This window comes from Salvelinus alpinus, chromosome 5, assembly GCF_045679555.1.
Source record: "Salvelinus alpinus chromosome 5, SLU_Salpinus.1, whole genome shotgun sequence".
Taxonomy (NCBI): Eukaryota; Metazoa; Chordata; class Actinopteri; order Salmoniformes; family Salmonidae; genus Salvelinus; species Salvelinus alpinus.
In genome coordinates this window covers 55,079,627-55,097,025 of record NC_092090.1, presented here as the reverse complement: position 1 = coordinate 55,097,025, position 17,399 = coordinate 55,079,627, and the positions used below count along the sequence as shown (strand labels likewise).

The following is a 17,399-nucleotide window of genomic DNA, read 5'->3' as shown; positions in this document are numbered from 1 at the left end:
CTACTATATTATCCGTGTCGTCGTTCAGCCACGTCTCGGTGAAACATAAGATATTAGTTAGTGTCCCGTAGGTACGATAGTCTTAATTGTAGATTAATTATAATTGTAATCCAGTTTGTTTCCCATTGACTGCACGTTGGCCAATAATATGGAGGGAAGTTGTGGTTTACCTACTCGTCTGTGAACTCTTACAAGGCACCCCACCCTCCTCCCCCTTTTCCTCTGTCTTTTTCTTCACGCTGATGACTGGGATTTGGGCCTTCTCTTGACAAAGATTTTTATCATATTCTTCGCGTCAGACTCATTTAAGAAAAAATCTTTGTCCAGTTCGAGGTGAGTAATCTCTGTTCTGATGTCCTGAAGCTCTTTTTGGTCATAACAGACGGTAGCAGCAAAATTATGTACAAAATTAGTTACAAAAAATGCGAAAAAACGAACAAATGGCACAGTTGGTTAGGAGCCCGTAAAATGGCAGCCATCCCCTCCGGCGCCATTACATGCGGAGATCATCCGTTCACCTACTCTGCGTCTCGCAAAGAAACGCCGATTGGAACCAAAAATCTAAATTTAGGACTCATCAGACCAAAAGGACAGATTTCCACCATTCTAATGTCCATTTCTTGTGTTTCTTGGCCCAAGCAAGTCTATTCTTCTTATTGGTGTCCTTTAGTAGTGGTTTCCTTGCAGCAATTCAACCATGAAGGTCTGATTCACACAGTCTCCTTTGAACAGTTGATGTTGAGATGTGTCTGTTACTTGAACTTTGTGAAGCATTTATTTGGGCTGCAATCTGGGGTGCAGTGCAACTCTCATGAACTTATCCTCTGCAGCAGAGGTAACTCTGGGTCTTCCTTTCCTGTGGCGGTCCTCATGAGAGCCAGTTTCATCGTAGCGCTTGATGGTTTTGGCGACTGCACTTGAAGAAACTTTAAAAGTTCTTGAAATTTTCCGGATTGACTGACATTCATGACTTAAAGTAATGATGAACTGTCGTTTCTCTTTGATTGATTGAGCTGTTCTTGCCATAATATGGAATTGGTCTTTTACCAAATAGGGCTATCTTCTGTATACCACCCCTACCTTGTCACAGCATAACTGATTGGCTCAAACGCATTAAGAAGGAAAGAAATTACACAAATTAACTTTTAACAAACCTGTTAATTGAAATGCATTCCAGGTGACTACCTCATGAAGCTGGCTGAGAGAATGTCAAGAGTGCAAAACTGTCATCAAGGCAAATGGTGGCTACTTTGATGAATCTCAAATATAAAATATATTTTGATTTGTTTAACACTTTTTTTGGTTACTACAAGATTCCATATCTGCTATTTCATAGTTCTGATGTCTTCACTATTATTCTACACTGTAGAAAATATAAAAAATTAAGAAAAACCCTGGAATGAGTAGGTGTGTCCAAACTTTTCACTGGTACTGTGTATGTATATGTATATACTGTATATATATTATATATATAAATAAAAATCCATAATTAACAAACCATATTAGTAATAATGTAGGCATTTTTGGCAAGCAATTATTATTTTAGCAAACAATTATTGTGAATCATCCTATATTGTCCCTAACACCTTTACTCCCTACAAAAAGTAGTGGGATACATATACACACACACACAAACACAGTCAACCCCTTTCCCCCACAAACAAACAAACTCAGATTCTCAACAGTTTTTCCATCCCTGAGCCCAACTCAGGAAAGGACTTGATTTACGAATGCATTTACCGTTGCAGCTGTTTGAGAAGGCATGCAAAATTGGGCAAAAAGAGATTGTGGAGATTGTGGAGATTTGATTAATCATTGTCAAGTCCTAGGTGATGGAGATCAGATACACCCCATTCCCCTGAAACACACACACGCTGGTCCCCCGTTGTGACCATTTTCCCAAGCATCTCTGTGCAGTCAGACCTTTGATGATTTTGTGCCACCAGGGCCACAATAAAATGGCCCCTCTCTGATTGTCCGAGTGTGACCCCCTTCCCATGGGTTACTGCAGCTAATGTTGCCAGCACTGCCACTACATGGGTGGGGGCACCCCACCGGCTAGGTACAAGGTCATCAAGGTTCTCATTAGCAGCTTTGAGAATTTTCTTGAATATTATGCTCTCCCATTAGGGGGCTTTGGCTTTGTAGGACCATCCCTGCGGTCTCTGACCGCATTCATCTTTCTGATGTGTATAGGCTACTTACAGTAGGCCCAAAAAACAGTGTATGTGGTCACTCAGGTGGGTGTCTAGGGTATAGGTTTGGGGACCATTCCATCATGTTAGGACAATAAATACATAAACTATATTTATAATTTATTTTGAAATGGTATATCCAATATCTGCACAAAATTGAAAGCTCTCTCTCACAACCCCTGCTCACAAACACACATGGGCTCTTGGATTTGCAACCTTTATCCTTTTTCCCCTCACTTAACTCCACACTTTCCAAACACAAAAACACACACCCCACCTTCCAATACATCCGCACATACCCACGTACTGTGCTTTCCATGTCCTCGGTTTGCTGTGTTTTATCTTTACCATGTTGATATTTGAAGATGTATTATTGAGCTAATTATCCTTTCTTCTAATAGTGTCTTATCAATTGATGAAATACTATAAATGGAAAATCTAATACAAATTATTTTCCAACATCCCCTATCTAGAATGGAATAGTGTAGTTGTAGTTTATTTCTTTAACAATTGTTGTATTTTATTGCTTTTCTACAGTGCATTCGGGAAAGTATTCAGACTCATTGACTTTTTCCACATTTTGTTACGCTACAGCCTTATTCTAAATTTGACTAAATTGTTTTTTTCCCTCATCAATCTACACACAATACCCCATAATGACAATGCAAAAACAGGTTTTTAGACATTTTAGCTAAAAAAAAAAGCATTCAGACCCTTTACTCAGTACTTTGTTGAAACACCTTTGGCAGCAATTATAGCCTTTATTCTTCTTGGGTATGATGCTACCAGCTTGACACACCTGTATTTGGGGAGTTTCCCCCATTCTTCTCTGCAGATCCTCTCAAGCTGACAGGTTTGATGGGGAGCAATGCTGCTCAGCTATTTTCAGATCTCTCCAGAGATGTTGTATCGGATTTAAGTCCAAGCTCTTGCTGGGCCACTCGAGGACATTCAGAAACTTGTCCCGAAGCCACTCCAGCATTGTCTTGGCTGTGTGCTTAGAGTCGTTGTCCTGTTGGAAGGTGAACCTTCGCCCCAGTCTGAGGTCCTGAGCGCTCTCAAGCAGGTTTTCATCAAGTATCTTTCTGTGCTTTGCACTGTTCATTATTGCCTTAATCCTGACTAGTCTCCCAGTCAAACATCCCCACAGCATGATGCTGCCACCCCCATACTTCACCGTCGTGATGGTGCCAGGTTTCTTCCAGACGTGACGCTTGGCATTTCATCAGACCAGATAATCTTGATTCTCATGGTCTGAGTTTTTAGGTGCCTTTTGGCAAACTCCAAGAGTGGCTTCCATCTGGCAACTCTACCATAAAGGCCTGATTGGTGGAGTCCTGCAGAGATGGTTGTCCTTCTGGAAGGTTCTCCCATCTCGACAGAGGAACTCTAGAGCTCTGTCAGAGTGACCATCGGGTTCTTGGTCACCTTCCTGACCAAGGCCCTTCTCCCCCGATTGCTCAGTTTGGCCGGGCGGCCAGCTCAAGGAAGTATCTTGGTGGTTCCAAACTTCTTCCATTTAAGAATGATGGAGACCACTGTGTTCTTGGGGACCTTCAACGCTGCAGACATTTTTTGGTACCCTTCCCCAGATCTATGCCTAGACACAATCCTGTCTCAGAGCTCTACGGGCAATTTCTTCGACCTCCTGGTTTGTTTTGCTCTGACATGCTATGTCAACTGTGGGACAGGGGTGTGCCTTTTCAAATCATGTCCTATTTATTGAATGTACCACATGTGGACTACAATCAAGTTGTAGAAACATCTTAAGGACGATCAATAGAAAGTCTTTTTATAAAAACCTCTTTTCACTTTGTCATTATGGGGTATTGTTTGTAGATTGTTGAGGATTTGTATTTATTTAATCCATTATAGAATAAGGCTGTAACGTAACAAAATGTGGGGTCTGAATACTTTCCAAAGGCACTATATTTTTCTCACAATCCCTACCATGGCTATTATTGGGTGTTCCATTATTCGACTCCTCTATAGGAACTTTGTCATATTTAGAATAGCCATAGAGTAGTATTTGTGTCTCGGAACATTTGATTATCAATATACAGTTTATCGACTACAAGAGCTACACATTTCCCTTTTAATCTATTCTCCTTGAAGATTGGGTACAGAACTTTGCGCCGTTCTGCAATTTCCTTCAGGAACAGATCATTCATGCCTATTTTTGTGCCAGTAAGACTTTTACCCAGGCTTTTAACCATTAATTTATCTTTAAAGAAAGCAAATTTGAGCTAGTCTGTATGTCAAGTAAGGCTAATCTCAGAAAGATGTTCTCCTTTTAAAGTTCATTAACGTCCATTTCAATCTTAAATTGAAATGGACGTTAACGTTTAAGCTTGTTTGTTTGTTTGTTTGTTGCTTTCTCCATTGTCGCAGCTTTTCGTCACTCATGTTGAGGCTTGCATTCAACTCCTTTATATCTTTACTGACTAATTCAAGTATGCCCAGTTTGTCATTTATCGATTTTAACAGATCTGTTTTCACCCTTACCATTCACGGTGGTGAAAAGCTTAAATCGTCTGTGTCCATTACTCTCTGTCATGTTTGGCTGTTGCTTGTTTTCGTAATATTTGTCGATACATGATTTGTTTTGTGTTGTTATCAAGATTGAAGGTTATTGCCCACCAGTATGTGAAGTGCTAATATTTAGTCTAACGTTTTTATCTTGAGGTGAACAGCACCGCCATCTTACTTGCAGTGGTACTTGCAGAGACTTACCTTCCTCCCTGAGAGGAGCATGTAGAGCTGGTGCACCGAGCCTCCGTTCCTTGTCAACTCCTTCCTCAGGGTCTTGGGGGAGGGCCGCATCCAGCCGCCCGGTGGGGGAGCGTGGCCTCTGTCCAGGCGGTGGATGGTGCTGTCGGAGATGAAACGTGGCGAGCGCAGCTCCTGCAGCAGACTGCCTTCGCTAAGCGTGCGTCTGTGGAGGACCCTCGGCTCGTCACCACCGCTCACGCCCTCACCCCGCTTCCTAAAGGGAGAGCACTCCCCGATGCTCCGACGTTCCAGGCCGTCTTTGTCACAGTCCTCCTCCTCATCCTCCTCTTCTTCTCCTTCCCCCATGGGTTCTGTGTTGAAGGAGCGATCGAGGAAGCGCACGTCTGGGACTGTGAGCGAGGAGGACGGAGAGGGGGATAGAGGTATGGCACCCATGCACGCTGTCTCTGACGTCTCAGTGGCGCTCTCTCCCTCACCCTGCTGCCTCTCCTCGTATCCCTCCTCCCCTACATTCTCCCTTTCCTTCCAGATGCCCGTTCTCTCCAGGCTCATGCTTTTGCAGGTTTTATCTATGGTACACGGCGGGGGCGTGAGGGGCAACTTCTGTCCGAGGTCCTCTGTGCTGCGCACCACCAGGGGGATGCGGTTCAGAATATTGGCTGGCGGGCTGCTCATGCTGTAGGGTTCGGAGGAAGGGCCATGCGAGGAGGGCTCTTCGGTGGCTTGACGGCCCAGATTTAGGATACCGAGCTTACAATGGATGGCCATTGGTTCCAACATCTGTCAACACACAGCGGGGCAACACTCAGCTATTCAATCATTGGTTCATTGCTTTAGCTTTGGAGGCGATCTAGAATGTAGCGAATGTGCCTTTGAAATAACTACATTGCAGTGGGATTGTGCAGAATCCCTGAACTACAAATCACCTCACATCCAAATAACTACATATCATTATGTGATCAAGGTTAACCATTCTGCAACTTGCCTTTCACAAAAGGATATCATTTTGTATAATTCTAGCCTCATCTGACACTGCACAGTGTGAGTTTGAATGGACTTGATAAGAAACAAACATATTCACAATCCTATGTTGCTAGCCAAAACTGAGGAGTCAGATATGCAGACAGTAGGAAAATTGCAAAAGTTGAAAAATGTACATAACTTTCCAAAAATGTCCTAGTTTTCCAGAAATCCTGGTTGAAATATTCCTGGAATCAGGAAGGCATAAGCAGGAAATATGGAATTCGCCAACCAGAATTTCTCGAAAGTTGGAAAGAAGTGGAGGGTGTCCATTTCAATTTAACCCTAGTAGGCAGTGTACCTGGTCATGTACAAGTGTATCTCTCTGCTCCAGATGCTTGTCAATGTTCTCCCGCAGGCACTGATGTACCCGCCTCTTCTGCTCCACCGTGTACGCCTCCAGACTGAACAGGCACTCACTCCTCTACAATAGACAACACAGAGAAATAGGGGTCGTATTTACTACTGAGAGTTGAACGCCCGCGGTCTTCATTAACTCAGCTGTCCTACAACACAATATTCTAGAACCTTAGCTAAACATTTTGAAACCTTTTTCGAGGCATGACCGCCTTTTTTTAGGTGGTCTATTGTAAACAAGAGCTAGTCCTGAATCGAATGTGGCATTCAATGTGTCAAAACAAGGCTTTAATAGACCGTGTAAACATTTTAGTTATATGTATACAGACACCTCAAATATTACCAATGATAAAGATAAGCAAAAACTACTGTATAAAATAAATAATAAAAATAGTATTGCCCTTCCAAATAGCCTATTTTCATGGAGGTGGCGTCTAATTGTACATTTGGAAACTTGGTGATCCCGAGATGCAACCAAGTTCTGTAATTCTCCTGTGGCCCTTGGACTTTTCATTGCCTCCCGAACCATCCTTTTCACTGTGCGTGGGGACAAGATATACATTGTTCACAGCTACATAATCTGATTACATTTTTTTTTACTGTAATCAGTAACGTTTCAAGCTAAAATATCAGATTACTGATACTTTTGAAAAAATAGATGATTACTTCTTGGATTACTTTTAAAGGGCGACTGCACATCCTGATTTGGCTTTGTTTTTCATCAATGCTCATGCGGCCTTAACTGAAGGCAAACGACAGTTGTCTTGAGGGTGTGGTTTGATGTGGGTGTTTCTTTGCTATTCAATCACACCAAAAGTCAGTGTAGTAGTGAGTAGAGCGAGGTAAACTAAGCTAGCTTTGCTATGGAAAAAACAAAGTTTTCAAGTTGAGGACTTCTCCCCTCTGACTTGCCATCTCAAGATGGTCAGCTAATTCAGTTCTATGTGTAGGCTAAAGCCTGCGCTGACCTTGTGTTTAGCCAAGCTGACAGCAGCTAGCTAGCATAGTTTGATGATAGCTGCAGCTGGCTATCCTATCAACTGATAATTCTCTGTCACATCAGTTATGGCAAGATAGAAAGAGCCAGTGTCAGGAATGTGTTTCATAAGACTTTGTATTCTACGCCTTGCTACGAAAGTAGCTTGCAACTAAATGTTTCAATGTTTCATCACGTCAAGTAAATACATGATACCGTGAAAACGATATAAACTACTGAGAGTTGAATGCCGGCGGTCTTCAGTAACTCAGCTGTCCTACAACACAATATTCTAAAACCAGCTCGTTTATGTCTCGTCTCTCCTCATATGCACTGTTTTAGGTCCCAGAACATCCCTGTTGCTGTAATGAACATTGTTACTTCAATGCAGTCTGCATTTGGGTTTTACCTGAAACATAATACAGTATTTGTATTTTGTATGGAAATTTGTCTTCTTGCTTTCTTATTCAAAACCCCCCGGACACCAGACACACATTGTATTGTTGGATTTGTATATAATAGGTCAAATAATTAAAACAAATTACAAAAGCTCATTCATGTTTACCTCTGTCCAGTGGATGATGTACAACCTCAAAACATCAGCAGGAACTGTACAGGATGAGAGAAAAAAGACATCTCACACAGCATAGAGAAACGGACTGCAAATCCCACATCCTTAAATAGACTTTGTTTATCCTTTGATCGCATCATCCAAAAATTCATCCTTCATATCACTTCCATCCTCTGACATTTCCAAGTACAGACGAGTAGGGAGGAATTTGATAATTCAGCCCTATAGGACATTCCCACATAGATCCCCCAGCTGATGAGTGCTGCTATGGGGTGTAACGGGAAGGTCAAGGATACACAGCCCCCCGTCCACCCAAACACCTCGCCTGCCTCTGTACTTGTCGGAGCTGGAGACAAGTCCATTGTTCGAAGCAGACAAGGCATCAATGGGGCATCAGCTGAGCTCCAGTTCCAAAGTCACTGAGGCCTCCACAGTCCCCAAATCCACCCGGCCCCATCCCTCCAGCACAAAGAGGTCCCATCAGCCAACAAAAACACAACACAGGCATGTGTGTAAGTGTGTGTGCACTATGTGTATCTATGTCTAACTCTGCGTGTGTGTGTGTGTGTGTGTGTGTGTGTGTGTGTGTGTGTGTGTGTGTGTGTGTGTGCTCACCATCCCGCAGGCGGAGCTGGTGGAGGTACAGGGGGCTCTGCAGCACATTACAGTGGCCTGCCTCATCCTCCCTAGTCAGCAGCATCAGGTCTGTGTAGATGAGCAATGTCACCTTCAGGGGGAGACAGAGGGCAAGGCACTGAGTCACAGAGCGTAGTACACAGAACAAAAATAAACACAGTTACAGTTCATATTAGGAAATCAGTCAATATAAATAAATTCATTAGGCCCTAATCTATGGATTGCATATGACTGGGAATACAGAGATGCTTCAGTTGGTCACAGATACCTTGAAAAAAGGTAGGGGCGTGGATCAGAAAACCAGTAATTTGCTTCATGCAGGGTGACAGATCTCCTTCGCATAGAGTTGATCAAGATGTTGATTGTGACCTGTGGAATGTTGTCCCACTCTTTTTTAATGGTTGTGCGAAGTTGCTGGATATTGGCGGGAATTGGAACATGTTCTCGTACACGTCGATCCAGAGCATCCCAAACATGCTCAATGGGTGACATGTCTGAGTATGAAGGCCATGGAAAAACTGGGTCATTTTCAGCTTCCAGAAATTGTGTATAGATCCTTGCATTATCATGCTCAAACATGAGGTGATGGGGCAGATGAATGGCACGACAATGAGCCTCAGGATATCGTCACGGTATCACTGTACATTCAAATTGCCATCAATAAAATGCAATTGTGTTCATTGTCCATAGCTTATGCCTGCCCACACCATAACCCCACCGCCACCACAGGACACCTCTGTTCACAATGTTGACATCAAGTCTAACTGCAGTCAGGTGAAGACCCTGGTGAGGACAACGAGCACGCAGATGAGTTTCCCTGAGACAGTTTCTGACAGTTTTTGCAGAAAGTCGATCGGGCAAACCCACAGTTTCATCAGCTGTCCGGGTGGCTGGTCTCAGATGATCCCGCAATTGAAGAAGCTGGATGTGGATGTCCTGGGCTGGCGTTGTTACACACGGTCTGTGGTTGTGATGCTGTTTGGATGTACTGCCAAATACTCTAAAACAAGGTTGGAGCTGGTATATGTTGGAGAAATTAACATTGAATTCTCTGGCAACGGATCTGTTGGACAGATGCCAATCGCACTCTCCCTCAACTTGAGACATCTGGGGCATTGTGTTGTGTGACAAAACTGCACATTGTAGAGTGGCCTTTTATTGTCCCAAGAACAAGGTGCACCTGTGTAATGATCATGCTATTTAATCAACTTCTTGATATGCCAGACCTGTCAGATGGATGGATTATCTTGGCAAACAAGAAATGCTCACTAACCGGGATGTAAACAAATTTGTGCACATTTATTTATTACATTTTTTGTCTTTGGAATATTTCAGGAATTTTTATTTCAGCTCATGAAACATGGTACCAACACTTTACATGTTGCGTTTTATATTTTTGTTCAGTGTATATACAGTCAGCTCCATAATTATCGGCACCCTTGAAAAGATCAGCAAAAAAGACTGTATAAAATAAATGGTAACACTTTATTTGGAAAGTCCATCCATAATACAAATACTGAGCTATATTATTGTATTCAACAAAGGAATGGGGAAATTACATTATTTTATACCAATACAGTTGCTCAGACAAAGAGATTTTGTTTAACAAGTAATACAAAATAAAGAAATAGTGGTAAAAAATATTGGCACCCCTGTTTATAATACTCTTACACCCTACCCTTGTGATGATAACGACACTGACACTTTTTCTAAAATGTTTTATGAGATTGGAGAACAAATTGGGAGGGATCTTGGCCATTCCTCCATACAGGATCTTTCCAGATCCTTGATATCCTTTGTTTGCTCTTACGGCTGCCATCTTCTATTCAAACCACAGGTTTTCTATGGTGTTCAAGTCCAGAGACTGAGATGGCCATTGCAAAATTTTGATTTTTGTGGTCAATTAACAATTTTCTTTGTGGATATTGATTAGTACTTGGGGTTATTGTCTTCCTGGAAGATACACTTGTGGCAAAGTGTCATCCTCCTAGCAGAGGCAACCAGGTGTTTGGCTAAAACCTCCTGGTACTTGGTAAAGTTCATGATGTTGTTGACCTTAACAAGGGCCCCAGGACCAGTGGAAGCAAAATAGCCACCACCATATTCTCCCGTAGGTATCAGGTACTTTTCTGCATATGCTTCTGGTTTTCAAAGTCAAACCCACCCAGGGCCGTAGCTTCAGTGCTTTCAGAAAATATTCACACCCCTTGACTTTTTCCACATTTTGTTGTGTTACAGCCTGAATTCAAAACGGATTAAATTGAGATTTTGTGTCACTGGCCTACACACAATACCCCATAATGTCAAAGTGGAATTATGTTTAGAAATGTTGACAAATTAATTAAAAATTAAAAGCTGAAATGTCTTGAGTCAATAAATATTCAACCCAAATTCGGGAGTAAACATTTGCTTAACAACTCACATAATAAGTTGCATGGACTGTGTGTGCAATAATAGTGTTTAACATGATTTTTGAATGACTAACTCATCTCTGTACCCCACACAAACAATTATCTGTAAGGTCCCTCATTCGAGCAGTGAATTTCAAACACTGATTCAACCACAAAGATCAGGGAGGTTTTCCAATTCCTCGCAAAGAAGGGCACCTATTGGTACATGGATAAAAAATTTAAACAAAGCAGACATTGAATATCCCTTTGAGCATGGTGAAGTTATTAATTACACTTTGGCTGGTGTATCAATATACCCAGTCACTACAAAGAAACAGGCATCCTTCCAAACACGTTATTGAGTACCACTGTTCATAATTTCAAGCCTGCTGGTGGCTGCATCATGTCATGAGTATGCTTGTCATCGACAAGGACAAGGGAGTTTTTTAAATAAAAAGAAACGGAATAGAGCTAAGCACAACAAAATCCTTAGTTCACTCTGCTTTCCAACAGACACTGGGAGACAAATTCACCTTTCAGTAGAACAATATCCTAAAACAAGGCCAAATATAGACAAGAGTTGCTTTCCAAAACTTAGTTACAATTCTGCCTTAAATCTCCTTGAAGATCTAGCAGTGATCAACAACAAACTTTAACTTGACATTTTTTTAAAGAATAATGTTCAAATATTGTACAATCCAGATGTGCAAAGCTCTTACAGACTTACCCAGAAAGACTCACAGCTGTAATCACTGCCAAAGGTAATTCTAACAGGGATGTAAATGCTTATGAATTCAGAAAGTATTCAGACCCCTTGACTTTTTCAACATTTTGTTACATTAGACTTATTCTGCAATTGATTACATCGTTTACCCCCCTTATCAATCTACTCACAATAACCCATAATGACAAAGCAAAAACTGATTTTTAGAAATTTGAGCAAATGTATAAAAAAATTCTAACTGAAATATCACATTGACCAAAGTCTCAGCGATCACTGCTTCATTGCCTGCGTCCCTAATGGGTCCCCGGTCAAACGCTCCCTTAAACACTAAAGCGAGCAGGCCTTTCTAATCGACCTGGCCCGGGTATCCTGGAAGGACATTGACTTCATTCTGTCAGTAGAGGATGCCTGGTTACTCCTTGAAAGTGCTTTCCTCACCATCTTAAATAAGCATGCCACATTCGAAAAATGTAGAACTAAGAACAGATATAGCCCTTGGTTCACTCCAGAATTGACTTCCCTTGACCAGCACAAAAACATCCTGTGGCATACTGCATTAGCATCGAATAGCCCCCGCGATATGCAATTTTTCAGGGAAGTTAGGAACCAATATAGACAGGCAGCTGGGAAAGCAAAGGATAGCTTTTTCAAACAGACATTTGCATCCTGTAGCACAAACTCCCAAAAGTACTGGGACACTGTAAAGTCCATGGAGAATAAGAGCACCTACTCCCAGCTGCCCACTGCACTGAGGCTAGGAAACACTGTCACCACCGATAAATCTACGATAATCGAGAATTTCAATAAGCATTTTTCTATGGTTGGCCATGCTTTCCACCTGGCTACCCCGGTCAACAACTCTGCACCACCCACAGCAACTTGCCCAAGCCTCCCCCATTTCTCCTTCACCCAAATCCAGATAGCTGATGTTCTGAAAGAGCTGCAAAATCTGGACCCCTACAAATCAGCTGGGCTAGACAATCTGGACCCTCTCTCTCTCTTAAATTATCCTACGCAATTGTTACTAGCCTGTTCAACCTCTCTTTTGTATCGTCTGAGATCCCTAAAGATTGGAAAGCTGCCGCGGTCACCCCTCTCTTCAAAGGGGGAGACACTCGACACCCAAACTGTTACCGACCAAAATCTATCCTACCCTGCCTTTCTAAAGTCTTCGGAATCCAAGTTAACAAACATGCTATGCAATCTGGTTTCCGAGCTGGTCATGGGGGCACCTCTGCCACGCTCAAGGTCCTAAACGATATCATAACCGCCATCAATAAAAGACAATACTGTGCAGCCTTCTTCATCGACTTGGCCAAGGCTTTCAACTCTGTCAATCACCGCATTCTTATCGGCAGACTCAACAGCCTTGGTTTCTCAAGTGACTGCCTTGCCTGGTTCACCAACTACTTCTCAGATAGAGTTCAGTGTGTCAAATCGGAGGGCCGGTTGTCCGGACCTCTGGCAGTCTTAACAAACCTCCAGACTAGCCTCAAGCCTTACAACCCTCCTTCCGTGGCCTCCAACTGATCTTAAATGCAAGTAAAACTAAATGCATGCTCTTCAACCGATCGCTGCCCGCACCCGCCAGCCCGTCTAGCATCACTACTCTGGACGGTTCTGGCTTAGAATATGTCGACATCTACAAATACCTAGGTGTCTGGTTAGACTGTAAACTCTCCTTCCAGACTCCCATTAAGCATCTCCAATCCAAAATTAAATCTAGAATCGGCTTCCTATTTTGCAACAAAGCATTCTTCACTCATGCTGCCAAACATACCCTCGTAAAACTGACTGTCCTACCGATCCTGGACTTCGGCGATGTCATTTACAAAATAGCCTCCAACACTCTACTCAGCAAATTGGATGTAGTCTATCACAGTGCCATCCGTTTCATTACCAAAACCCTATATACTACCCACCACTGCGACCTGTAAGCTCTCGTTCGCTGGCCCTCAACTTCATATTCGTAGCCAAACCCACTGGCTCCAGGTCATAAGTATTTTCTAGGTAAAGCCCCACCTTATCTCAACTCACTGGTCACCATAGCAGCACCCACCCATAGCACGCGCTCCAGCAGGTATATTTCACTGGTCATCCCCAAAGCCAACTCCTCCTTTGGCTGCCTTTCCTTCCAGTTCTCTGTTGCCAATGACTGAAACGAATTTTAAAAATCAATGAAGCCTTATATCTCCCTCACTAACTTTAAGGATCAGCTGTCAGAGCAGCTTACCAATCATTGCACCTGTACACAGCCAATCTGTAAATAGCCCACCCAACTACCTCATCCCCATATTGTTATTTGCTCCTGTTATTGCTCCTTTGCACCCCAGTATTTCTACTTGTACATTCATCTTCTGTACATCTATCACTCCAGTGTTTAATTGCTAAATTGTAATTATTTCGCCACTATGGCCCATTTATTGCCTTACCTCCCTAATCTTACTACATTTGTACACACTGTATATAGATTGTTCTATTGTGTTATTGACTGTACGTTTGTTTATCCCATGTGTGACTCTGTGTTGTTTGTGTCGCACTGCTTTGCTTTATCTTGGCCAGGTCGCAGTTGTAAATGAGAACTTGTTCTCAACTGGCCTACCTGGTTAAATACAGTTGAAAAATATTTAATAGCAAATAAATAAATGAAAAAGTATTCAGACCCTTTACTCCGTACTTTGTTGAAGCACCTTTTGCAGCCTTTACAGCCTTGAGTCTTCTTGAGTATGACGCTACAAGCTTAGAACACCTGTATTTGGGGAGTTCCTCCCATTATTTTCTGCAGATCCTCTCAAGCTCTGTCAGGTTGGAAGGGGATCATCACTGCACAGCTATTTTCAGGTCTATCCAGAGATGTTCAATCGGGTTCAAATCTGGCTGAGCCACTCAAGGACATTCAGAGACTTGTCCCGAAGCCACTCCTGCGTTGTCTTGGCTGTGTGCTTAGGGTAGTTGTCCTGTTGGCAGGTGAGCAGTCTGATCTCCTGAGCGCTCTGGAGCAGGATTTCATCAAGGATCTCTCTGTACTTCGCTTAATATTTTTTTTCATCCATCCTGACTAGTCTCCCAGTCCCTGCCGCTAAAAAACATCCCCACAGCATTATGCTGCTAACACCATGCGTCACCGTAGGGATGGTGCCAGGTTTCCTCCAGATGTGACGCTTGGCAGTCAGGCCAAAGTGTTCAATCTTGGTTTCATCAGACCAGATAATCTTGTTTCTGAGAGTCTTTAGGTGAATTTTGGCAAACTCTAATCGGGCTGTCATGTGCCTTTTACTGACCAGTGTTCACTCAACCATAAAGGCCTGATTGGTGGAGTGCTGCAGAGATGGTTGTCCTTCTGGAAGGTTCTCCCATCTCTAGAAATTAACTCTGGAGCACTGCAATAGTGACCATCGAGTTCTTGGTCACCTCCCTTCTCCCCCGATTGCTCAGTTTGACCGGGTGGCCAACTCTAGGAAGAGTCTTGGTGGTTCCAAACTTCTTCCATTTAGGAATGATGGAGGCCACGATGTTCTTGGGGACCTTCAATGCTGCAGACATTTGTTGTACCCTTCTCCAGGTCTGTAACTTGACACAATCCTGTCTCTGAGCTCTACGGACAATTCTTCAACATCATGGCTTGGTTTTTGCTCTGACATGCACTGTCAACTGTTACTGTGGAACCTTCTATAGACAGGTGTGTGCCTTTCCAAATCATGTCAAAGCAATTGAATTTACCACCGGTGGACTCCAATCAAGTTATATAAACATCTTAAGGATGATCAATGGAAAAACAGGATGCACCTGAACTTAATTTCAAGTCTCATAGCAAAGGGTCTGAATACTTAAGTAAATAAGGTATGTTTTATTTTTTTATAAATTAGCAAACATTTTGAATAACCTGTTTTGGCTTTGTCATTATAGGTTACTGTGTGTAGATTTACCATACTGCACAACGAGCATGAGGAAGTGTGTCACGTTCCTGACCTGTTTTCTGTTAGTTTTTGTATGTGTTAGTTGGTCAGGACGTGAGTTTGGGTGGGCAGTCTATGTTTTCTGTTTCTATGTTGGTTAATGGGTACCTAATATGGTTCTCAATTAGAGGCAGGTGGTTTTCATCTCCTCTGATTGAGAATCATATTAAGGTAGGTGTTGTCACATTGTTTGTCGTGGGTGGTTGTCTTCCGTGTCTGTGTTTGTTTGCACCATACGGGACTGTTTCGTTCGTTCATCGTTTTATGTAGTCATTTTTCCTGTTTGTGCGTTCTTCGTGTTATATGTAAGTTCGTATGTTCAGGTTTGTCTACACTCCGTTTGTTGTTTTGTAAGTATTCAAGTGAAGTTCGTGTTTTTCGTCTACACTTAAATAAATTCATTATGTCTAAATACAACGCTGCAGTTTGGTTCAATCCCTGCTCCTCCTCTTCGGAGGAGGAGGAACACCGTTACAAAGTGAGTGCCTTTCTTATACTAATAGACTTTTCGAAGATGCAAGTTTGCTCTTGTTTGCTAAATGTTAAATATAGCATCCAAAATAACTTGCGGGAAAGTTTGAAAATAAAGAGAACGTGTGATGAAAGTCACCTTGTACTAGAGAGATTTACACGGTTATCAAAATGTCACGCCAGGGTAAGCCTACACGAAACACAACCCTTATTTTAAGAGTTTCTAAAATCCCCTATGGGAAAAATGAATGGTGGAAAAACCATTGGAACTATTTCCTTATTTGACCGCTAGGTTTAATGGACATTATGACTCATACTCTTTTGCCATCTCAGTCTCCGGACTTGAACCCCATTGAAACCTGTGGTTTGAATGTAGAAGAGGGCAGTCCATAAGCACAGACAAAGAATATCAAGGATCTGGAAAGATTCTAGTGTTCTCTAATCTCATAAAACATTTTAGAAAAAGGCTCAGTGCTGTCAGGGTGCTGGATTACTGAAAACAGGGTTAGCAATAATTGACTCCTATCTTTTAAAGATTTTTTTTTTTACTACTTGTTAAACAAAATCTGTCTCTAAGAAATTGTAGTAGTATAAAATAATACACTTTTTGTGGTTGATGCATGCAATATAGCACAGTATTTGTATTATTTATTTTATGCAGTCGTTTTTGCTCATCTTTATCAATGGTGTCAATAATTATGGACCTGACTGTAGTAATGTATAGTATAGCATTTTATAAAATAACAGAACCATGAAATACATACATCTGCGCACTGTTGAAGAGAAGCAAAGCTAAGCTGAGACAATATGCCTAAAATACTGTTCCAGGACTGCCTGGAAAACAGTGGCAAGTGTTACTCAGTGGACTATACCGGCTAATAAAAAGTTATTATAAACTAAATCAATAAGGACCATAAAATGTAAACTCAGCAAAAAAAGAAATGTCCTCTCACTGTCAACTGCGTTTATTTTCAGCAAACTTAACATGTGTAAATATTTGTATGAACATAAGATTCAACAACTGAGACTGAGACAAAGTTCCACAGACATGTGACTAACAGAAATTGAAAAATGTGCCCCTGAACAAAGGGGGGTCACAATCAAAAGTGACAGTCAGTATCTGGTGTGGTCACCAGCTGCATTAAGTACTGCAGTGCATCTCCTCCTCATAGACTGCACCAGATTTGCCAGTTCTTGCTGTGAGATGTTACCCCACTCTTGCACCAAGGCACCTGCAAGTTCCCAGACATTTCTGGGGGGAATGGCCCTAGACCTCACTCTCCGATCCAACAGGTCCCAGATGTGCTCGATGGGATTGAGATCCGGGCTCTTCGCTGGCCATGGCAGAACACTGACATTCCTGTCTTGCA

General features: G+C 42.2%; 1 protein-coding gene across 2 annotated transcripts in view; it reads right to left on the bottom strand.

The window, feature by feature from the left end:
* The window catches only part of rgs3b (regulator of G protein signaling 3b), a 100,058-nt gene that overhangs the window by 28,723 nt on the left and 53,936 nt on the right, over positions 1-17,399 (bottom strand). For both annotated transcript variants that reach the window (XM_071400102.1, XM_071400104.1), the window contains 4 exons: positions 8,468-8,579; positions 7,847-7,890; positions 6,250-6,372; positions 4,929-5,708 (listed from right to left, as the gene is read on the bottom strand). In XM_071400102.1, coding sequence (XP_071256203.1) covers positions 4,929-5,708; positions 6,250-6,372; positions 7,847-7,890; positions 8,468-8,579 — 1,059 coding nt within the window. The remainder of the gene's footprint in view (positions 1-4,928; positions 5,709-6,249; positions 6,373-7,846; positions 7,891-8,467; positions 8,580-17,399) is intronic.